General features: G+C 47.9%; 1 protein-coding gene across 3 annotated transcripts in view; it reads left to right on the top strand.

Annotated features, from left to right (window-relative positions):
* Positions 1-2,295: 2,295 nt before the first annotated feature.
* Positions 2,296-24,528, top strand: part of SRPX (sushi repeat containing protein X-linked) — a 115,693-nt gene continuing 93,460 nt past the window's right edge. The window contains exon 1 of one of the 3 annotated variants that reach the window (XM_064573921.1): positions 2,296-2,543. In XM_064573921.1, the coding sequence (XP_064429991.1) occupies positions 2,456-2,543 (88 nt within the window). In that variant the 5' untranslated portion in view covers positions 2,296-2,455. The remainder of the gene's footprint in view (positions 2,544-24,528) is intronic. The other 2 variants (XM_064573920.1, XM_064573919.1) reach the window with 2 other exon arrangements.

Genomic DNA, 24,528 nt, shown 5'->3' with positions numbered 1-24,528 from the left:
TGTTATATTAGTTTCAGGTGTACAATGTAGTGATTCAACACTTCCATACGTTACTCAGTGCTCTCTTCTCTTACAAGTACACTCTTTAATCCCCATCACCTGTTTCCCCCATTCCCCCCCCCCTTGTCCCCTTGGGTAACCGTCGGTTTGTTCTCTAGAGTTCAGAGTCTGTTTTTTGGTTTGTCTCTTTTTTTCTTTGTTCCTTTGTTTTGTTTCTTAAATTCCCCATATGAGAGAAATCATATGGTATTTGTCTTTCTCTGACTGGCTTATTTCACTTAGCATTATACACACAAAGAGAAAAAGCCTTGACACGGAGAGTGGTATTTGTTATAATTCAGCCAGATTCAGGTGCTAGGAGAGCGCCAGGGGTTCCTTCTCGGCCCAGTAATAGAACTTAGGCTGGTTTTTGTGAGGAGAGCTTGCTTCAGAGGTGACACAGTAAAGGAAGGCCACTGGGCAGGCTAACCTGGACCTGGAATTTGGGGTGCACATTCACCTCTGTTCATGAGCCTAGAACAGTTGTTCACAACTGGGGGCAGACTTTCCCCTAGGGGACATGTGACGACGTCTGGCGGTTTTTCATTGTCCTGACTTGGAAAATGAGGTGTTTTATTGGCGTCTGGTGCACAGAGTCCCAGGATGCTAACCATCCCTCAGTGCTTGGGCAGCCACTCTCCCCGACAAAGCAGTGTCAGGCCCCACATGTCCATAGTGCCTAGGTTGAGAAACGCTGGCCCAGAATTTAGCCCATTCTAAAACCTGCCCCACTGAACATGTTGGAACAAAACTAGGCATCTGGTCAAACTCCAGGCCACCTCCCTAAAGATTGTAGTCTCATTGGTCTGGGGTCCAGCCCTGATAAGGTGTTTTCATGAAATGCCCACCCCCTCGCCCCGCCCTTTGTGGTTGGACAGGATTGAGAACCACTCAGAGGCGGAGGCGAGTCGGGTCTGACAGAGGCCATAGATGAGGCCGCTCTCCTTCATTTTCTTGTGACTGGAGGGGCTATTGAAGGGTTGTTGGCTCCTTGAGGAGGGAGCAGCTGTGGAGAATCTCACAGGAGATGGAGAAAAGCACCCCACCCCCAGCCCTCGAGAGGATAAGATGGAAGTTCAAGTCAGGGGCTTTTGTGAGAATTGGGATAAAAGAATTCGAAAACCTTCTGGATGGATGTACCCAGGGCCCTTAGCCTAGCTAGTGGATCAGACTAGTGGCAAGGGGAAAGTTGCCCTTCCACAATGTATGTGGCCCCTGCCAAGGCACAGGGCTCCCTGACCCAGAGGTGGCTGGATTTCCCCTCCGACTTGCCTCTTCCTCCAGGTCCCTTTGCACAGTGCACAACCTGACGCAGCAGCCCTGATCGCAATTTGCCTTAGCTAAGACCTCTTTGGGGGCAGGAAAGGAGCCAGGTGCTGCCTTGTGGGTTCACAACAAAACAAAACCATTTGGGAAAGCCTCGAAGAAACCAGAGCCGTCCTGCAGGCAGCCTAGGAACCCTATCCTGATGCCAGGCCACAGGATGGAGGCTTCGGGCTGGTCCTCGTGTCCTCGGAGGTGGTCGAGAACCACCCAGGAAATGGGGAAATCGGGTTGCAGGAAACTACGAAAGCTGCATTCCCAAGACTGGGAGTGAGACAGGGAACTTTCTGTGCCTTACGCTTTGTCCATCAAACACCCTGGAAAGAGAACCTCAAGCCCCATTCCAAATCGCAGTTCAGCAGGCACCCCGTCCAGCCCTTGATTCATTCCCTTACAGAAGAGAAACAAAAAAGCTGCAGTATGGACGTTGGTGCGGGCAGAACCGCACACCTAACTTCAAATCCCCTCTCTGCCCGGAACGGTGAACTGGGCACGTTTCCAAGCACTGGTGTCTTCTTGGGTAAAATGGGCATCATAGTACCGAACTTGAGACGTGGTCGTGAGGGTCAGATCTGCGAACGTGGCCGTTAGTAGCCCGGCCGCGGGGGCCACTGTGGACCCGATCGGTTGTCCCTTCCCACAGAATGGCTCACGCGGCTCTCCGCACAGATGACAGCGTGGGGGCCCGGGATCTGGGGGGCGGTTGGGCACCAGTGTGTGTATGCGGGCTGAGCGGAATGGGAGAACAGGAAGATATTCGGGGTCATCCGATGTGCCAGCGCACGCGCCTGGCGCTCTCCGGCCCTGGGGGGGTGGGGTGCAGCCCCGCTTCCAGAAGAAGCGCCGGCACCAAAGGCGGGGCTGGGTCGGGGCCCCGGACCGCGCCAGCGTCCCGGGGAGGCGGAGGAAGGAGGCCCCAGGCGAGAAGGAGGGAGGGAGGGAGGGATAGCGGCGAGAGGAGGAGTTTCCAGCTCGGCTGCGCCCGCTCGCCGCGCAGCCCCTCGGCCCCGTCTGTCTCCTCCGCCCCCTGAAGGCGCGCAGCGCAGCGCAGCCGAGCGGAGCCGAGCGAGGCCGAGCGAGCGCCGTGCGCAACATGGGGAGCCCCGCACTCCGGGCCGCGCTGCTGCCGCCGCTGCTGCTGCCGCTGCTGCTGCGGCTCCCGCCGAGCCGCGCCTTCCCAGGTAGGAGCGGGGGCGGGGCAGCCTCCCCGGCGGGGCGCCCTTTGTCTGCCCCGGACCCGGCTTCGGCGGCCCCAGGGAGGGGGTGGCGGGCAGCGGGCTCGCGTCTGGGCGCCGGGTGGGGAGAGCCGGCTGTCAGCTCCGCGCCCGGCGCCGCGAGCGGCACACCCTCTGCGTCCGCGCTGCCGGCGGCCCGCGCGGACCCACGCTGGCGCCCGAGGCCACGAAGGGAAGTTTGGCGACGGGCTGGTTTCTCCCCACCTGGAGCTGGGCCTGTCACGGGGTGGCGCACGGCCGAGGCCCGGGGCGGGGGCGCAGCTTGTCCTGGAAGGAGCCCCCACCCGCTCCACTGGAGGGCCCGGGCCACCCCGGGGGCTGCAGGGCACGCGCCACGGGCCAGCGGCTCCCTTGGACGGCACAGGCTGGGGCCTCTCCCACATCCCCCGAACCAACCCCCCCTGCTGGGGATTCCGAGAAAGTCTGCGCCTCTGGGAGAGAGGTGCCAGCTGAGAGTGGTGACTTGTGGCATGCGCTCGGTTAGCCCCAGGGGCCCGGGACTACTCACGCGCGGCGCTGTGAGGCAGGGGGTGTGGCTTCTTGTTGCGGGGGGCGTGGTCTCTAGCATCTAAGGGGCCCCCGGGTATTCATTCGGGGCTCTCTTGGTGTTGACAAAAGCCTTTAAAAAAGCTCCAGCTAACTCCCTCATCTGGGAGTCTTAGGTTAGTAAAGGGCTTCAGGGGAGCAGGACAACATGGATGCACCCCTGTCCCCCTGGAATGGAGAAGAAATCCGGGGGTGCATTTTAATTTAGTGCTAGTGGGAAGGTGGGTGACATGGACTTTAGGGCGTGCAGACCTTTGGCTTTGCGTTCAACACTGTGGGCAGTTTAAATCGGGGGTCCGAGGAATGAACCTACCAAGTTCTGGGTGACGGACCGCGGGCGGTGGAGGGTTCTCAGATAGAGTGCTCCGGAGGTGTAGGGAAGGCTGCCGGAAATACTCCGCACAGCCCCAAATGAATGAGTGAATCGAACAAATCTGTAAAGTGATAAACAGGAACATTCGTGTGTTGAGCTGTTTGGTAGGAACTGCTTCAGGGCAAAGTAGAAAGGAGACTTCATCCTCTGCCCCAGGCAAGTGCCATTCCCAGGCTGCCCACTGACTGCCCTTTAGCAGGAGTCGGGTCACAATGAACCTAGAGGGGCAGGGGAGGTCCGTACTGGACAGGGAGCAGGAGAGAAGTTGAGAAGCTAGAGGCAGCCTTTCACGCTGAAGTGGGAGGCGTCTCTGAGCTGCCCGTACATCTGCTCGAGCCTTTCTCAGCCAAGGGGCCTCTTCTCTTTTTTCCATTTGAAATCCCTCTGCTCTCCTTTCTCCCAGTTTCTACCCTTATATAGTGTAGCTTGCTGCCAGGGCCCAGGCATCCGCAGAAAAATGGGTGCACCAGTTTGGGCACTCCTCTCTGTCTTTGGGGAACTGCCCCTGGCTACTTCTGCCAGCCAGCAGGCTGCCCCCAGTTTGGCACCCCTCTGTGGGGTCTCTCAGGAAATGTGCTCTGCTGGGGCTGCTGAATCCAAAGGAGGGGATTTCAGTCCAAGCCAGAGGTTTGGGAAGGTTGGGGAGGCGAGACTCTCTAGGCCAGTGGGTCCCAAGGCAAATCACATCAGCTGAATTAACCCTAAAGTGCTGGGTGACAGAGGGGCTTTGCAGATCATTTCAGAGGCACGCCCTTAGCAAGTGGACATTATGTCTCCAGTAAGAGAGAAGGTAAGAGGCCTGGAATCAGGAACCTCTGAGAGAGGGAGGTGGGGATGAAGGGCCCCATCACTCTCATCACCATTATATAACTGTCTGAGATTTAGTAGCAAATCTGTCAGAGTGAGAGTAAATCATTTCCGCTCCTAGAAGGTCTCTGGAGTTCTTCCATCTTTGAATTTGATGCATCTTTGTCTCCAAAAATCCACATGAAACGTATAGAAAGTTCATAGCAAACTTGTCTGTGTTGGATTGTGTTTCTATGGCTATAAGAGGTAAGAGTTTTCATTCTGTTCTTTTGGGGACTTTTTTGAGGTATAGTTGACATAACATGTTAGTTTTAGGTGTATAACATAATAACTTGCTATTTGTATACATTGTGAAATGATCACCACAAGAAGTCCAGTTACCATCGGTCACCATATGGAGTTACAATTTTTTTTTCTTGCCATGAAGACTTGGAAGATTTACTCTGAGTAACTTTCAAATGTGCAATACAGTATTATTAACTGTAATCACCAGGCTGTACATTAGTACACCCCCATGGCTTATTTATTTTGTAACTGGAAGTTTGTACCTTTTGACCCCCTTTGCCCATTTTACCCATCCCCCCCCGAACTTTGTAACCACCAATCTATTCTCTGTATCTACGAGCTTGGGGTTTTTTCTTTGTTTTGTTTTTCAAATTCTACATACAAGTGAGATCATATGGTGATTTATCTTTTGTCTGACTTATTTTACTTAGCATAATGCTCTCGAAATTCCATGTTGTCAGTTGCAAATGGCAAGATTCCTTTCTTTTTTTATGGCTGCCATATGTGTGTGTGTGTGTGTGTATCTATCTATACCACATCTTCTTTATCCATTCATCTATCAGTGGACACTTGGGTTGCTTCCATATCTTGACTATTGTAAATAATGCTGCCGTGAACATGGGGATGCAGATGTCTTTTTGAGTTAATGTTTTCATTTTCTTTGGATAAATACCCAGATGTGGAATGAATGCTGGATCATATGGTAGTTCTGTTTTTAACTTTTTGAGGCACCGCCATACTGTTTTCCCCAGTGGTGCACCAGTTTGCGTTCCCACCAACACTGCACAGAGGCCTCCCTTGTCCCCACATCCTGGCCAACACTTGTAATTTCTTGTCTTTTTTTTTTTTTTAAGATTTTATTTATTTACTTGAGACAGAGAGAATGAGAGAGAGAGAGAGAGCACATGAGAGGGGGTAGGGTCAGAGGGAGAAGCAGGCTCCCTGCCGAGCAGGGAGCCCGATGCGGGACTCGATCCCAGGACCCTGGGATCATGACCTGAGCCGAAGGCAGTCGCTTAACCAACTGAGCCACCCAGGCGCCCAATTTCTTGTCTTTTTGATGACAGCTATTCTAACAGGTGTGAGGTGATAACTCGTGGTTTTGATTTGCATTTCCATTTTGATTCTGTGCTTCAGTGAGCCCTAGAAACCTCTTCTACACCTGAGAGTTTGGAGGTTCACCCCACCTCTTCCAGTGAGCAAGGCTGAAGACGAAGAATGAGCACTGCGGGCCCTAAGAAAGGCTCCGTGAATCTTATGCCTGGAGAAAACTGGTGAACTAGGGTGGTTTCACCAGTCAGGACAACCGAGTGAGGTTTGCTCAAAGCCCAGCCAGACCACACCAGCCAAAGCAGTCCCCCGAAGTACCACCTTTGCAGATAAGTATTAGGAACTGACCACCTGGCCCAGGATCTACAATTAAAGTCTCTCCAGGAGCAGGCTAAGCTAGAAATTTGTTTGGAGTTAAAACATGTAAGGAGCTGACAAAAATTCCTCTTCATTAAAAAGGGGGGAATAAAAAGCGGGGAGTGCTGGGGAGAGCAGGACATTTTCATCTAGCATTTTCTTCACCGAGAACACTTGCAGTCCAGTATGTTGGTGTTACTGTTTCTCATTTCATAGATTTGTGAGCTGAAAGAGACACCAGAAATCGTCCTTCAAGGACTGTCTTCAAACCTTCTCACCTCATTAGTCTTCACACCACAACTGAAATATAGCCCCTCTCTTTTCTATGGTTACTAGAACGTTCTTGCTTTTAGTCTTCCTCATTCTGACTCATTTTACTTTCTCCGGCCAGATACTGGTCTTTTAAGTACAACTACTTTTATCACATTACTGTCTGCCTCAAAAACCGAGAGCAGCAGCTCCCTGTCCTCTCTCTCGTTAACTAGAAAGTTCTCAGTTGTTTTCAGGGGACTACACAATTGCTTCTAGCCTTAATTTTCAGTCTTTCCCTCCTGGTTTCCTAAAATGTGGCCGAAACAGACTACCTGTTTTTGCAGAGCTTGAATCACATTTTCCCCGTTCTTGGTGATCGCTGCTTCCTGCACCTGGAACCCCCCGCCTCCCGGCCCCCGCCCCAGCCACCTGTCTGCCCAAATTCTGCCCATCCTCCAGTGACACCCTCTCCTGGATGAAACGTTTCCTTGATCCCTCGAATGGGAAGCTTCTGCCTTCCTTTAAATACCCACGGCACTTCATGTTTCTCTTGTGGTGTTTATGACATGTGTCGAATGGTACAATAATTTACGCCCTCCTGTATACTTCTAGATTCTGAGCTCTGGAAGGCAGGCGCTACTACGTCTTCCCCTTTGTATTTCTCGTGGTGCCTAGCCGAACACCTAGAGCCAAGTGGGTATTTGTGCTGATCGAGTTAATAGCCCTATAATTTGGCTGATGGGCCACTGGAAAGAAAAGAGCTGAGAGAAACGTGCACAGGTACACAGGGCTTTGTGCCACCATGAATCTCCATGCATAGGGACTGTGGCTTGCTGGTTATAGAGGTTGCTTTTTAAATCCATGAACACCCTCTGTTTAAGCAATAACCTTCTCTGTTGGGGGCTGTAAGGCGAGAGACTTACTGCAGCCACAGGCTGGAGCGTACATTTATTATTTTTGTTGGCCACTTTGCTCCAGCCCCTTCCAAAGTGGTTGAATGGTTTCCTTAGTGAACGCAAATATGTGCGCTACATCAATTCCCCTTTCAGAGGACGAGGCTAAAATGGGTAATTGAAAGTGAAGATCGAGTTTAAACAGAAGAAGGTTTCCTTTTGCCAGGCTATCACATAGTACGAACTTGTGGCCGCCAAGTTATGATGAATACCCAGGTTAAAGATTCACTTCCAGCCGAGCGCTGTGAATGAGTTCCAGTTCCTGGGGAGTTTCTCAAGCCAGCCCCTTCGTTCGTTGGCCATTGTGTGAGTTCTTGACTGTCAGCTTTTATGGGCCATTGTTTATGGGAGCCTTTTAAGCCCAAACTCTTTTTTTTTTTAAGGTTTTATTTATTTATTTATTTGACAGAGAGAGACACAGCGAGAGAGGGAACACAAGCAGGGGGAGTGGGAGGGGGAGAAGCAGGCTTCCCGCTGAGCAGGGAGCCTGATGCAGGGCTGGATCCCAGGACCCTGGGATCATGACCTGAGCCGAAGGCAGACGCTTAGCCAACTGAGCCACCCAGGCGCCCCTAAGCCCAAACTCTTTTCTCTTGGATATTTGAATGTAGTTCTGAAACAGAATCCCTTACTGCCTTTTCTAATGAAAACTGGGCTCTATCCGGAGAATTTTTCAAGTGGACACCGAATGATGGCGTGCTTGGGACAATGGGATGAAGAAGGAGGGGAATTCCTTCTCTCAGGGCTTTCTGTCTTACAGGGAAGTAGACACCAGCATATCTGTGGGGGCAAATGTTGTAGCAGAGGCAGGTGGACAGGCCCTGGGAGCCCAGAGAGCAGCCATGCAGGAGCACTGGACCTGGATATCGGAGGGATGCTGAGGGGTGGCTGAAGCCTTGACAGTGGTCCCGCAGGCCCAAGGAATGTTAACAGAGGGGGTCTGGGTACTTCTCTAAGAACGTTTGGACATTGAAAACAAAAATCTGCGTGGGTGTTCTTTTTCAGGGGGAGAAGGCCCTTATCCCAGTTCAGAACCATTACTCACTAGGTAATCTCCATGATTCTGTGAGCAAGCTGCCCTTAACGGGCACAGAAATCCACATACGAAGTAAAATGAAATTGTCAGAGTGGGAAAACCGCGACTGAACCCATGAGCAGGTGGTCTCTCGGATTACGACCAAAGGTACAACGTCTCCTCCTCGCTTAAAAAGCAACACCCAACAAAGCCGGCATAATCATAGATTGTAATCGCCTTCGGGCCTGGCCTGGCAACTCGTTGTACCTCTCACTTAGCCCAGAGTCTGTGACCTGGAGGAGGATCATTAGTCAGTATTTGTGGATTAACGAACTGACTAAAACAATCGCGGTAGAGAGCAAGGGTTCTGTTTCAGATATCCCTGCAGGATTTAACTGGAATTTCCAAGATGATAATTCCCAGAGAAAAAGGAATGCAAGACTGCAAAATGTCAGAGGAAATTTGCACTGCCCTCAACAGGAGAGGACGGGCGAACAGTCAGGGCATAGTTAATGGCTGAGGCTCTTGGATTTCAAATCCCCCTGGGACACTATTCTAGGAGACTTAGAAACTCCCAGGAGTCCCAGGGGCAGGATTTGCAGATCAAGGTTTAAGACTAAAGCTTGTGCAAGAGAAAAGTCATTGGTAGCATTGCTAAGCTCCCAAGTTTTCCAGATGATAATTGGTTTCACCTGGATCTTACAGTTCGCGTGGTGCACTGGACTCAGAAACCTCTGGAGTGCTCATTCCTGAGCTGCATGATTCACTCACCCGTAATCCTTAGCTCATACTGGATGCCTCTTTCTGCATTGTTCTCTAGGGGGAAGATAAATGGGCTTGGACCTAATGGCTTGGATTATCCCGGAGGTTTGGGGTTGTAAATTGAGTATATTGGTTTTAAAACTTTTTTTATGAGTAATAGACAAATCCAAACATAGAACTGGGGGCAGACTTTCTGCCTTGGCCTTGAGATATCACTGCGCGCTTTCTCCGGCTCTGCTCGCTCTCACAGTGACCTGTGGTCGCAGGTACTGGCAGCTGGTTTCTCGTCTCCTGTCGCTGGCTGTTGGCGGCGTGCGCCCGGTTGTGCCTAATGAGCATCCGTCTCTCCAATGCCGATTGCACCCTGGGACCCTCTGACTGATGACTCTGGCTGGCCACTTACTGTGTGGGCGGCTGAGCTGAATGACCCTGCCAGATCCAGGGATCCAGGAATGTTCAAAAACACTGGTTGAATTAGGGTCACAGGGCAAAGACTGAGCCAAGGTTTGGCAGGCCCTTTGTGGAGTGGTGAGGAAGTGGTGGTGTGGCCACGTCCGCCACCTTCTGAGACTCTGCCCCCAGATTGGCCGTTCCCTGTGGGAACTCTGACAGACTTGTTGCCACTGACTCAGCATTCGTCAGACAAAGGCTCCGATTCCTTTAACTATCCAGTGCTGAAATCCTGTTTCCACTTAGAATTTCATTTAGCTTTCCAAGGGGTGGCATCATATTGTTTCCCCATTAGTTACTCATGGATCGGAGGCCTCCGGCAGGTCCTAGGGTCTCTCATTCATTTCGTGTCCTCATGGGCTGTGAGTCCTGGACGCTCCCTCTCTCCACCACTTGCTTTGAGCTCCCCAACTGATAGGTCACCGTATTCTTAACAGCTTTATTGAGATATAATTCGCATCCCATACTATTCACCCACTGAAACCAATGCAGTGATTTTTAGTGTGTTCACAGAGTTGGGTATCCATCACCACAATTTTAGAACATTTTCATTATCCCCAAAAGAAACCCTAGGCCCCTTAGCCATCACTCCCCACCCCTGACCCCTGAGCTCTAGGCAACCATTCGCCTGTTTTCTGTGTCTACATATTTGCCTATTCATTACATTCTGTATAAATGGAATCATGCAATATTTGTCCTTCTGTGCCTGGCTTCTTTCACTGAGCATAATGTTTTCAAGGTTCATCCGTGTTGAGGCAGGTATCACTACTTGATTCCTTTGTATGGTTGAAGTTTATTCCACTGCATGGGTAGACCGACCACATTTTGTCCATTCATCAGTTGATGGACCTTTGTGTTTCCACTTTTTTTTTTTTTAAAGATTTTATTTATTTATGAGAGAGAGAATGAGAGAGAGAGAGAGCACATGAGAGGGGGGAGGGTCAGAGGGAGAAGCAGACTCCCTGCTGAGCAGGGAGCCCGATGCGGGACTCGATCCCGGGACTCCAGGATCATGACCTGAGCCGAAGGCAGTTGCTTAACCAACTGAGCCACCCAGGCGCCCTCCACTTTTTGATTATTATGAGTAATGCAGTAAATAGTCTGTGTGGGCATACGGTTTCATTTCTCTTGGATAGATACCTGGATGATTTTCCAAAGCGACTGCCCCCTCGTCCATTCCTACCAGCGGCGTGTGGTGGTTCCAGCTTCTCCACACCTTCAGCAACTCTTGATATTATCTGTCATTTTGATTAAGTGGTAGCCTTTTAGCTCAGGTCATTAACAGCTTCCACTCAGGGACTGAGTGAGAAAGCAGTGTCTGTTCTGCCAGCTGCAGCAGGATACAGGTGAGAGTCACCTGCGGCTGCCTTCCACCCTTTCACTGCTGGCTGCAGGGCCACTGCTGGTCATCGGGCACCCTTGGGTGCGTTAAAAGGAAAATGAGAAGGAAATGCCCTGTGTGGGTACGGGGGCACCGGGCTTGGTCAGGAGACAGACTTTGGGCTCAGTAGGAAAAGGATGGAGGCGGACCCAGGACTCGGGATTGAAGAGTGGCGGGCAGGATGATTTGAGACCCCACTCGCTCTTTTGGTGCGTGTGATGGTGTAGGCAGTTCCCCGAACAACCCTGTGCATGCGGGTCCTAGATGTCAGTGCTCACCCCATGTGAGCCATGACACCGCCATAGTCTTTCACGGCTTGTGACTGTTTAAAAGGAGCACAAAACAAAAAAGTGTGCTGGCGTATGGACAGTATCCTGGCACGCGTGAATCCTGGGATCCCCTGGGAGCAGATCAGACGTGCGGGAAGCTTGGGCCCCACCGAGACCTACCTACCAAATCAGCACGTGCATTCGAATAAGATCCCCCCCACCGATCCCTTATCCACGGTGAAATTTCAGAAGTACTGATGTGATGAACGAGTTCAGCCCTTTGCCAAGCCAGGGCGGCTTGCCTGTTTCTATGGGCCACACAATAGCTCCCCTCCCCTCCTCCCCCTCTTTCCTGTGGGCTTTGCCTTCATCATGGTTGCTAGACTTCCTTTCCGAAGTTCCCGACATTCCTGAGATAAGCCTGCATAGCCTTTAGGTCTCGATTCCCTCTTCCAACTCCAAAACAAACCCAATCCTGAGGGGGACCTTGACTCTGTGTCCTTTTAAGCCCTCCCGCCTGGCTGAACCTCCAACAGCAACAGAACCATCTTCAGTGATCGGTGGTGACCGGGGCCTCACGTGGCTCAGCTCTGCAGAGAATTTGTCCCTTAGAAATAACTTCAGCTCCTTAGGAAAGCCACAGGATCAGGGCCTGCCCCGCCCCTCCAGCGAGGCCCCGTCCTGTGACTGAGAATTGCCACCACGGGGACTACACATTTTTGTCCTAGCAATTGATGCCCCTGGGGTGCGGGAGGAGGCAGCCCCGTGTGTGGGGGTGCAATGCCATCGGGGAAGTCCGAAGAGCACACGCCACCCCTCACACTCAGCACCCCCCATACCCCACGGATTAGGCAAGTCAGGAAGACGGAACTGGTAACAGCAATAAAAAGGGAACCTCCCACCTTTTCCAGGCGGGGGGTGGTGGGCTCGATATTCTGCGTTGGGCAGATCTGGGTTGGGGACTAGGAATCTAAGGCAGGGATCTCCAGAGTCAGTCTGGGCAGGCCAGATAGGGCCCACTGCTTGATTTTGTATGACCAGTGAGCTAAGAATGGTTTTTCAGTTTTAAAATGGTTGGAGAAGTCAGAAGGAGAATATTTTCTAACACGGGAAAATTCTGTGAGATTCAGATATCTGTGTCACTGGATCACAGCCCTGCTCATCCGTTTGGATGCTGTCTCTGGCTGCTTGGTGATACCGTGGCGGGGTTGAGCAGTCGTGACACGGACGATGCGGCCTGCAAAGCCGAAAGTGTTTATTGTCTGGGGTGCAGATATCTTTTCAAATTAGTATTTTTATTTTCTTTGGGTAAATACCCAGTAGTGGAATTACTGGATCATATGGTAGTTCTATTTTTAATTTTTTCTCGGGAGGCTCCATAGTGTTTTCCACAGTGGCCGCACCAGTTTCATTCCCACCAACGGTTCCTTTTCCTCCACATCCTCACGAGCACTTGTTATCTCTTGTCTTTTTAATTCTAGCCATTCTGGCAGGTGTGAGGTACTATCTCACTGTGGTTTTGATTTGCATTTCCCTGATGATGAGTCATGATGAGCATCTTTTCCTGTGTCTGTTGGCCATGTGTGTCTTTGGAAAAATGTCTGTTCAAGTCCTCTGCCCATTTTCATCAGATTCTTATTTTTTTGTATATGTGTGTTGAGTTGTGTAAGTTTCTTTTAATGTATTTTTGGATATTAACCCCTTACTGGATATGTCATTTGCAAATATCTTTTCCCATTCTGTGGGCTGACTTTTCGTTTTGTTGATTGTTTCCTTCACTGGGCAGAAGCTTTTTATTTTGATGTAGTCTCAATAGTTTATTTTTACTTTTGTTTCCCTTACCTCAGGAGACATATCTAGAAAAAATTGCTATAGCCAATGTCAAAGAAGTTACTGCTTATGTTCTTGTCTAGGATCTTTATGGTTTCAGGTCTCACATTTAGGGCTTTCATCCATTTTGAGTTTATTCTTGTGTATGGTGTAAGAAAGTGGTCCTGTTTCATTCTTTCTGCATGTAGCTGTCCAATTTTCCCAACACCATTTATTGAAGAGACTGTCTTTTCCCTGTTGTATATTCTTGCCTCCTTTGTCATAGATTAATTGACCATAGAAGCGTGGGTTTATTTTTGGGCTCTCTCTTCTGTTCCATTGATCTGTGTGTCTGGTTTTGTGCCAGTACCATACTGTTCTGATTACTACAGTTTTGTAACATATCTTGAAATCTGGGATTGTGATGCCTCCAGCTTTGTTCTTCTTTCTCAAGATTGCTTTAGCTATTTGGGGTCTTTCGTGGTTCTATACCGATTTCAGGATTGTTTGTTCTAGCTCTGTGAAAAATGCTGTTGGTGTTTTGATAGGGACTGCATTAAATCTGTAGATTGCTTCGGGTAGTAGGGACATTTTAATATGAATGATTCCAGTTCATGAATCGGCATACCTTTCCATTTGTTTGTGTCATCACATTTGTTGTTTTTAAAGGGAACGGTGTTTTTGGTTCCAGGACAGGACGTTTGAGAAGATGACTTGAATTTCTTAAAGCTGGTGGCAGTGCCCACTGCACGCCCAGGGGGGAAGAAAAAGAAAAAAAAAACCCAAACCTTTGGGTAGCAACATCTGTCCCCCATCTGTCCCACTAAGCAGTTGCATGCATACTTGCTTGATGGAAGTTTCTTCCAGTTGAAAGCCACCAACTGTTGGCTGGTGCGAACGTGTGTTCTTTAAAATGTGTTTTGTGTATTAAAATGTGAAGAAAGGGGTGCCTGAGCGGCTCAGTCGTTAAGCGTCTGCCTTCAGCTCAGGTCATGATCCCGGGGTCCTGGGATCGAGCCCCGCATCGGGCTCCCTGCTTGGCGGGAAGCCTGCTTCTCCCTCTCCCGCTCCCCCTGCTTGTGTTCCTTCTCTCGATGTCTCTCTCTGACAAATAAATAAATAAAATCTTTAAAAAAAAAAATGTGAAGAAAGCCGGCAACAACCCTTGAGATCTATTTCTCTCCTCTCTGCCCACTGCCCCTTCTAGGATACTCTTTTTTCCCCCTTCTGAAAACTTTCCTCATGCAACCCCATCTTTCCAGACCAGTCAAGTCCAGTTGGCTTTTGCTGGTGCCCTTGCCCATAGCGAGTGACCCTTCTCCCCACGGGAACACCCTGGGAAGCCTTCAGATCTGAGGGGATGGCCTCTCCCCAGGCAGCGCCTCTCAGCACAGGGCAGCTGGCTATTCCTTCTCAGCGCTCAGCCTGCCGCCTCACCTTCCAGAGCTTTCTCCTTTGCCATTCGCTGTCAGGGCCAGTGGAGTCACAGCCGCGGGCCTACGATGGAAGCTTTTCATTCTTTGCTACCAGAGAGTTCGTAAATGCTGTGTTGTGTCTGAGTTTGAAAATGCCAGTGACGCTGAGGCTGGAAGTGGGGGGAGAGGAACTGCGAAGTTCTCTTGCCCAGACCTTCGCTCTTCGTTATATGGAGGTGAGGCCTCAAGAGCGCAAGAGCTGCCGTGGATGGTGGGGCGGCGGGGGGCGGTGGGGGGGGGTCCCTTGACTTGGTTTTACCTTCTGCACGGAATTGTAAAGAAGCAAAATCACCTCACTGCCAGGCACCAGAGGCAGTTTGAGGGCCCCCAAATGTGAATGCGGCGCCAGGGTGAGCCCTCCTCCGGCTCCGAGGCCCCCGTGCGCGCCACGCGGCTCTGATGCCATGTGACCTCAGCCAGCGCCGCCTTCTGGAGCCTTCTGCCAAAGGCCTTGCCACGGCCTGCCTCCCTTCTTGGATTTTGCATGTGCCGCTGTCTGGTTTCACTTTAAAGGCTAGACCTCTTACTGTGTGTTGGCGTCGAATGTGCGCGGTCAGCCTCCAGGGCCTTGGGGATGCCCCTCGGTGGGGCAGGAGGTGCCGTTTGTTGAGGGCCCCTGGTTTGGGCTACCTCAGAATCAGGCGCCTGTCTTTTCCCTGTTTCTCCTCTCTTCCAGCTTTAGGTGGGGGACAAGGCCACGCTTTGGCTCTTTATAATATTAAACGATAGAAGGAAAATAAACTGACAAAAATACATTCTTTTTCCCTCGAACGAGAGTACTGCCTTCCTTTATAAAGTTACCCTTTCAAGTTGCTTTTTGTTAGCTGTGTAAAATATGACCACCCTGAAAATTTCCCAAACCACATGCTGTCTTAATTGTCTTTGCTAAGGAAAGGCGGAGTGCCTGGGGACTGTGGGCACCATCCACTCTGCCGAATGTCTCTCCTTTGGGGTTTTGTGTGCAAGAGTTTGAATACGAGAAGGAATATTCTCTCAGGACAGGCGGCTGTAGAAGCAAGGCTGTCTCTGCCAGCTCCTGTCGGGCAGCGATCACTCTCTCGCCCGCTCCCTGCCTTACCACTTGTATTTTTTTTTTTTCCTGGAGGAAATAAAGTTAAAATGGATAGTTAAGAGTAGCCTGAATGGGGAAAGACGTTACATAAGGCGGGTGTTTGGGTGCAAGAGAGGGAAGAAGAGGATGGAGCCCTAGTTGCCCACAGCAGTGGCCCAGCCAGCGGTACCCTTACCGCCTTCCCTCCCTCCCTCCCCCCCGCCCCCCAACCCATCCTCTGCCCCCCTACCCCCCCACCCCCCCATCCATCCTCCTCCCCCTGCCCCCCCGCCCCCGGCTCTCTTCCCCAGCCCGTCTTGGTGCTTCCTGGGATCTCCTCCCAGATGAGCTACTCACAACGCACCTTCTCTTAGAGTCTGCTTTTGGGGAAACTCACACAAACAATGTCGAAGCTGGAACTTAACCCAAGATTTTAGGTTCTGATTCAAAGTTCTCTCTACAGCTGAATTCATTCCTGCCGAACAGAACTGTCTAGATCAGTCAGTGAACCATAAGGCAGACTTCCATGAGGAAGCCTGGGGAGTGTTTCAGTCCTCCGTTGCTGTGTAAGAAACCATCCTGGACCTTAGTGGCTTAGAACAACCACCACCACTTATTTGCTTATGATTCTGCAACTTGGGCAGGGCTTAGTGGGGATGGCTCCTCTCTGCTCCACATGCTGTTGGCTGGGGCAGCTCATACGGGACTGGAGGACCCAAGATGGCTCCACTCACATGTCTGGCACTTCCTCTGGGATGACTGGAATGGCCGAGGTGGCCGGGCCCCCCTTTCTACCTCTTTGCAGTCTCCTGTTCTCTACATCTTCTCTGTCTCTCCGTGTTGCCCTTCCTCTCCAGCAGAGTAAATAGATTTCTTTCCATGCAGATAGCTTTTCGAGGGATGAAAGCCAGAGCTGCTGGGACTCTTAAGGCCTCGGCACAGAACTGTCATGGCCTCACTCTTGTCATGTTCTACTTGTTAAAGCAAATCACAAAGCAGGCCGAGGTGGTGGTGAGAGTGGTTAGACGCCACTTCTTGAAATGGCAAGGGGGGTATCATCGTGTGCAGGGTGGGGGGCATTGGTGGGTTTGGTTTGAAAGAACATACTGGAGATGTGAGTTGAACTTCCCAGGGTGTTTGCCGGGTGCCTTCATGTGTTAGCCTGTTCAGCTACAGAATGCGGCGTGGCCCGATTCACTGCGAGGACATGGAAGTGCATAAATCTGTGTCCTGGGCATATCCAAGGTTCACTTGCCAGCGCTTACTGATACTAACCCCACCTCCATGCTTTGCTCCCCCAGACTTCTCTCATTTTCATCAGTGGCAAAGACTTAAAGAAAATGTAACTCAAAATAGATCATAGACATAATTATAAAACTTGTAAAACTTGTTGGTGATAATATGGGAGAAAAATCTTTCTGACCTTGAGTTAGGTCAGATTTTCTTAGATATGACACCAAAAGCATGATCTATAAAAGATAAAAAAAAAAAAAAAAGTACTTCATCCAAATTTAAAATTTCTGTTTTTCAAAAGACACAGTTAAAAGAACGAAGAGAGGGGCAACTGGGTGGCTCAGTTTGTTGAGCGTCTGCCTTCAGCTCAGGTCGTGATCCCAGGGTCTGGGGATCGAGTCCCGCATCAGGCTCCCTGCTCAGGGGAGAGTCTGCTTCTCCCTCTCCCTCTGCTGCTCTCTCTCTCTCTGTCAAATAAATAAATAAAATCCTAACTAGCATATTTTATTTTATTTTTTATTATGTTCAATTAGCCAACATATAGTACATCATTAGTTTTTGATGTAGTTTTCGACGATTCATTAGTTGCGTATAAAATCTGAAAAAAAAAAAACTTGAAAAAGAGAATGAAGAGATAAACCGCAGATTGGAAAAAGTATTTACAAATGCCATATGGTCCTGATAAAGTATTTTTACCCAAAATATATGAAGAGCTCTCTAAACCAAATAATAAGAAAACAAATAACCCAATTTAAAGAGTAGGCAAAATATATTTTTTAAAGATTTATTTATTTGAGAGAGAGAGAATGAGCAGGAGGAGCAGAGGGAGAAGGAGAGGGAGGGAGAATCTAAAGCAGACTCCACAATGAGCACAGAGCCCGACGTGGGGCTCGATCCCACGACCTGAGCCGAAACCAAGAGTCGGACGCTTAACCGGCTGCGCCACCCAGGTGCCCCATGAGTAGGCAAAATGTTTTAACAGACAGTTCACCAGAGGGGTATATGAAAAGATGCTCAACATCATTACCCACCTACTAGCTGGATGAACTTGGCCAACTGAACTGCTTTCATCTGCCAAATGTGAACAATGCCCCTGCTTCCCTAGGCAAGTGATTTGTAATGTACAGTGCAAATATAAGGTATGGTTATACTCCCCCAAAACCACTTGCACACATTTTTGTTCCTTGGAGAGGGCTGACTAGCCATTTCTCTCTCTCCTTCATTGGACCCTTATGTGACAGACACCCACAAATTGCTGGCTACGATTGCTAGGTAACCACTGGCCACTAGCAATTTGAGGCTGATCATTTACTGTAAGCTCAAGTGGACGTGGGTGCCTCCCACCATGCTTTTCCAAACCAGTCTGGTTTTTAGGGCTCCCTAAAAAAATCTCCCACTGTCTACTTCTTCTGCCCTCAAGTGTGCTATAATGTCCTTTCATTTCAAGGAACTTGCATCATGTATGCTCTGTAACAAAGGGCTTTAGTGTTCCTCGGTACTATCAATACCTAAGAGCTTTACTTTGGCCTTGATTTTCTTTGAATTAATTTGTAATCAATGGTAAAGCTTGAGATCATTTTATATTCTCATGTATTACTGTTTTCTCTAGGACCTAATGTTAAATTCAATGCTGAATGCTTAGTAAGGACACTGATTATGTGAGGAGTAAGTCACAGAACATTTTTCATCTAGTGTCTAAATTTGGAAAAAGAAGCTTGGATGAACAGCTGCAGTATCCCAAATGATTTACCATTTCTGTGAATCCCAAAGGCCCCTCTTCATGCATATAAATTCCTAGGATTCCTGAAATTAAAAAAATATTGTGCAAGGAGCACACAGGGTTGTTGTTTTTTTAACAGCTTATTGAGGTATGCTTGACACAGTAAACACCACTGAACTGCCTTTGTGCCTTTTCAAAAATTAATTGGCAGGCTCTTTGCTGGTCTCTTTCTGTGTTCTTTGTTTTGATCCATTGATCTATATGTCTTGCCTTTTGCCAGTGCCACATTATTTTGATTACTGCAGCTTTGTAAATAGTCTTAAAATTGGGTAACTTTATTCTTTTCCAAAATTGTTCTGGCTATAAACTCTGTATACATTTTAGAATCATCTTCTCTATATCTACCAAAAAAGCCTGCGGGGATTCTGATGGGAATGAAGTTAAATTTATCCATCAATGTGGGGAGAATTGATATCTTTCCTATTTTGAATCTTCCAATCCACAAACAGTATATCTCTCCATTTATGTAGGTCATTTTTTATTTCTTTCATCGGCATTTTGGAGTTTTCAGGATATGGATCGGGTACATGTTTTTGTTAGATTTATACTTAATTATTTCGTTTCCTGGAGCAATTGGAAATGGTATTTTTTAAAAAATCACTTTCTAACCATTCTTTGCTAGCAGACAGAAATACAAGTGATTTTTGTGTGTTTCTTTTTTTTAGTTGCAGTATAATTAACATATAGTGTTATATTAGTTTCAGGTATGCGATATGATCCAGCAATTTAATACATTACTCAGTGCTCATCACAAGTATGCTCTTGACTCCCCTCACCTATTTCATCTATCCCCCCCACCCACCTCCCCTTTAATAACCACCAGTTTGTTCTCTGTAGTTAAGAGTCTCTTTTTTGTCTCTTTTTTTTTCGTTTGTTCTGTTTCTTAAATTCCACATACAAGTGAAATCGAGTTTTCTGTTTTGACTGTGTATCTTAAAACCTTGCTAAGCTCAGGAGATATTTCATCCATTATTTAGGACTTTCTACATAGATAATAATGCCATCTGTGAAGAGGGGCAGGTGTACCTCTTCCTTTCCAGTCTGCATGTCTTTCTTTCTTTCTTTTCTTTCTCTGCTTTCTCTTCTTTCTTTTCTTTCTTTCGCTAAGACTACCAGCATAATGTTGAATAAGACTGGTGAGGGTGGATGTCTTCACATCATTCCCAGTCATTGGGGGAAAACACTCCATCTTTCATTTCACCATGGAGCATAATGTTAATTATAAGCTTTTTATACATCCTCTTCGTCAGGTTGAGAGAGTTCCTTTCTCTTCCTAGTTAACTGTGAATTTAGGTCATGAATGGATGTTACATTTTATCAAATGCTTTTTTTTGGGTATCATTTGATATGATCATGTGAACTTTCTTTTTTTTAAGATTTTATTTATTTATTTGACAGAGAGAGACACAGTGAGAAAAAGAACACAAGCAGGGGGAGTGGGAGAGGGAGAAGCAGGCTTCCCGCAGAGCAGGGAGCCCGATGTGGGACTTGATCCCAGGACCCTGGGAACATGACCTGAGCCGAAGGCAGATGCTTAACGACTGAGCCACCCAGGTGTCCCATGAACTTTCTTTTTTAGTCTGTTAATGTAGTAGATTACATTGATTTTTTTTTATTGATTGATTTTTTAAATATTAAGCCAGCCTTATATTCCCAAGATATATACCACTTGATGTTGGTTTTTTTTTTTTTTTTTTAATGTATTACTGGCTTTTATCTAGCAATATTTCACTGGGGACTTTTGCATCTATGTTCATGACAGATATTACCCTGTATTTTTTTTTTCCTGTAATTTCTTTGTCTGGTTTTGGCATCAGAGTTAGGCTGGCCTCATAAAATGAATTGGGACATGTACTCTCCACTTCTTTCTGGAAGAGATTCTGTACAATTTGATGTTATATCTTCTTTAAATATTTGGTAGAATTCACCAGTGAAATCATCTGGGCCTGGAGATTTTAACTACAAATTTAATTTCTTCAGTATTTATGGGATTATTCGGATTATTGATTTCTTCCTGGGTGAGTTTTGGTAGTTTGTGTTTTGAGGAATTGGTCCACTTCATCTAAGTTGTCGAAGTTATATGTAGAGTTGTATGTAGTGTCTGAAGTGATATCCCCTGTTCTGCTCCTGATATTGGTAACTTGTTTCTTTTCTTTGTTTTTCTTTGTCAGTCTCGCTGGAGTTGTATCAATTATATGAATATTTTCAAAGAACCAACTTTTGGGCTGATTGATTTTTTTTCCTATTTTGTTTTCTTTTGTGTTATTTCATTGATTGCTGCTTTTATGTTTATTATTTTCTTTTTGCTTTGGTTTGTTTTCTTCTTTTTATCTAATTTGTTAAGGTGGAAGCTTAGGTTATTGTTTTGAGACCTTTCCTCTTTTCTTTCCTTTTTTTTAAAGGCCTCTTTTTTTAAGACTTATTTATTTATTTGAGAGAGGTGGGGGAGGGGCAAGAGAGAGAATCTCAGGCAGACTCCCTGAGCAGGGAGCCCGATGAGGGGCTTGATCCCACAGCCCCGAGATCATGACCTGAGCTGAAACCAAGAGTCAGACGTTCAACCAACTGAGCCACCCAGGTGCCCTGTTTCCTCTTCTCTAATAGAAGCATCTGATGCTATAAATTTCCCTCTAAGTACCACTTTAACTGTATCCCACTGCCTGCACTCTTTCTCTTCTCCTTCTTGAGCTCTGTTGACTGCAATGTTGGACCTTTTGGTCTTGTCCTATAAGTCCCCGAACAACAGAGAAAAAAGATTGAAAAAAGTTTACCAGGCAAGGGGAAGACTCGGAGTTTTAGGTGCCTACAGACCCCTGCTGCATGCTGTCACTCCTGCCCATCACCACCACAAGGTTACCTGGGGCTCAGGACACAAGAGAACAGCGAAAACCAGCAAAAGAAAACTGGAAGATTTTCCCCTCTCTGTGAACATTAGGAGTCTCCTTTCCCCCTCTTTGAGCCAGAGCTAGAGAGCTCCTTCTGGAACTCTCTCTGCATCCAGTGTCCACTTTTGTGTTTGGGCTGACCTGAGTTCAGCCCAGGGGAACATCACCACCGATTCGGTGGTGCTTCAGATTCTGTCTTCTTCTCCAGTCCGCCTGCTAATGTTTACTTTTTTCAGAGTCCTCAAATAGCTGTTCAGTGTACCCTGTTCAGGTTTTTTAGTTGCATTCTGTAGGAAAGTCAAGGTGGAGTGTACTTAACTCCATCATCCCCAGACCTGGAATCTTGTGAGCTGTTTTTCTAATGTTACATGATCTTCTTCATGGTGGCCAAATAGGTGATTTCACTCCTCCTGTCTTTCTCTCTCTCGTTTGTTTCTTCATTTTCTTGACTGTGATACCAAGTATACTGTTAGACCATGATAAACAATTTCTGACTTGACTTCGTTCCAATGCAAACATGCTTTTTGCATTTGCATGGTATTTTGCAAATATTACAATTCTGAGAAATGATGGGAATGCATTGGAAAACATTTTCTGCCTTCCGAAGATACATCTACTAGGATGAGATTAGAAAACAATCGCAATTTTAAAACTGGAGAACACTGATCTTATGGGGTCACCCCGGAAGTTCAAGAAGATAATATACTGATAAGTGACACAGGTATAATTTACTTATGTTCCTTTGAGTGAATCCAGTTCCATCGAAAGTGTTTTTTTTTCCATGATGTAATGCCAATAAATATATGTTAATGATTAAAGGAAGCGAGCCATGCAGAACAGTTATGCATCAAATGCTATATATCCTTCTTTTGCTTTATTAGATAGCTCACCTTAGTAGCAAATGACCAATCCTGTCTTCAGCCCGAACAGTGCAAATTGTCAAATTAACAGAGATTCGGTAAAACAGAATCTTTCGTACAAATGAGGCTTCTGGTAAACTTTGCAATTTCTTACTTTAATGTTGGTGCCTGTATTGGTATCCAACTAAACAGCTCTCAAACATGAGTGAAATCATATCCGTTTATTTAGCAGAGTGAACTGTGAGGAAGTGTGGGCTCCTGTTGTCTGCTGACTGCTTTCTGCAGCAGACCCCGGGGGACCCCGGGGCCAGCCGTGCCGGTCCTGCACTAGGTGGCCCTGGCTCAGGGGGTTGGCTCCCCCCTCTGCACTCTACGCAAGCTATTTCCAATCTCAGAGAAGGCAACCACACACCCTGATTTTGAGCAGATGTCTGAACTTGACGGCAGCTGAATTTCGGTGAGAACCGAGGCTCAGAAAACAACAATTTGCGTTAACATCCAAGTTCTGCTCAAAATATCAACAAAAACCACCCCCCCCCGGCTCTTTTGAAGTCTTCTCTCGTGAAACAACACTGTTGACGTGTAATTCATCATTCGCTCATAAAAACACTCCGGGAATATAAATCAGGATGGAGTCTAAAATGGAGCCTTGCTGCTTTCAGCTAGAGCACCCGGCCCATATATCTGAGACCTGCTCTCCTTCTCTCCATCCACTCTGTCATTGATGAAACTCATCTTCCTCCTCATCTGTGCCCTTCTGCTCACGCTCTTGAAATCAGCCTTTCCCTCTGACGCAGTGCCTGTGTTTAATTTAATGATCTTCAAAAGAATACACCAACTCCACGTTTAAGCAGGAAGACACCCAGGCTCAGAGATGGTGAGGCCAGCCACGGTCGCACAGCCAGCTGGTGGTGGAGCTGGACGAGGCTTCCTAGCATCCTGCTCCGTTGTTTTATTCCCAGGCTTCTAGAAAGGTGCTGTGCTGTTCACAGAACCTCACCTCTGAAGAGACCACTCTGGATGGTTCATCCGCTTACACCTTTCGAGGATGTGCAAGAAAATCAACTGGCGATGAGGTTAGAAGTCAGGATAGACGTGTGATTCCTGTTGCAGTTCATTTCTTGAGCTGAGTGCTTCTATGTGGGTCTGTTCAATTCGTGACAGCTCATCGACCTGTGCACGTTTCTGGGAAGAAAACATTGATAAAAAGTATATGGAAGAGCGATGGTTCTCGCGGCGCACTGGCTGGGAAAAGCGCGGAGGAGGAGACAAGTGACACCTGGCGTGGCCCCTGATTTTTTTGCTTGGACCTCAGAACTTAATATTCTAATGCCCTTTATGATGCAGCAAGTCATCTCTCTCATCCGTCTTAAAAATTCATTTTCCTCTTCAAGACCTTTGATTCTGCTCTCCGGGGTACGCTGGCTTCGCGGTGACTGTCTAATCTTTGTACCCTCAGTGCTGCCGAATCCTGCTTAAAAGCAGGCATTTGCCGCCGCCGCAAATCACAGTGATAATCATGCTGGGAGCTTGGCCCCCACCCCGGGGCACTTGCTTGTTTAATATTTGCTGTGCGCGCTTTCAAACAAGCCAGGGCACATCTGGATTTAGAGTTTCCCTGCACGTCTATGCTCCAAGGCTCCAATAGTGTGTGTGAGGGAGTCTGTAGCTTCTTTTCTAAATGACGGCACTGAAACCTCTTTTCTCTTTTTGCATTGAATCTGAGACAGAGGAAATGATTCTTCTTTAAAGCTTCTCTCTGTCTCTCTCTGTCTCTCTCTCTCTCTCTGTCCCCCCCCCTTCCTTTTACAGCAGGGGAAGGGGCAGGAGCCCAAGTTTGTAACCAACAGTGCCCTGAAAGCCATAGATCCTGCCCCCCTCCCCGCGACTGACAAAGTGATCTTTTGGAGGTGTTCATCACTCTGCCTTTATTACTTCTCTCTCTTATGTTTAGAGTTGTCTTTCATCCCTTCCTCCACCGTTCTGCCCATCCCTGTCTCGCCAGAGTTTGCTTTGCAGCGACATACAAGTCATCCTGGAGTCTATGTGCGAGACGTTATTTGGTATTATAATTTTATAGAACCACAGAATCTTAACCTTGGAAAGGGCCTCAGGGCTCCACCCTTGTCCCCAGTGCAGAGTTCCCCAGCTCACTTCCCCTGCCCGCCTCCCCCAGCCTTGCGGGAACACTTCCAGGTTCAGTGAGCCTTGATGGTATCTCAAGATGGTCTCAAAGCCTTAGAAAATTTTTCCCCGAATCAAGCTGAAATCAGCCTCTGGGTAACTTCCAGACATTGTCCCTGTTTTTCACTTTGGGGATTATACAGACCACATCTCT

The sequence above is a fragment of the Mirounga angustirostris genome, unplaced genomic scaffold, assembly GCF_029215605.1.
Source record: "Mirounga angustirostris isolate CCGP_5_RB_7025 unplaced genomic scaffold, mMirAng1.0.hap1 SCAF_11, whole genome shotgun sequence".
Classification (NCBI taxonomy): Eukaryota; Metazoa; Chordata; class Mammalia; order Carnivora; family Phocidae; genus Mirounga; species Mirounga angustirostris.
Note: the sequence above shows the minus strand (reverse complement) of the source record. Positions and strands in the feature narration are given on the sequence as shown.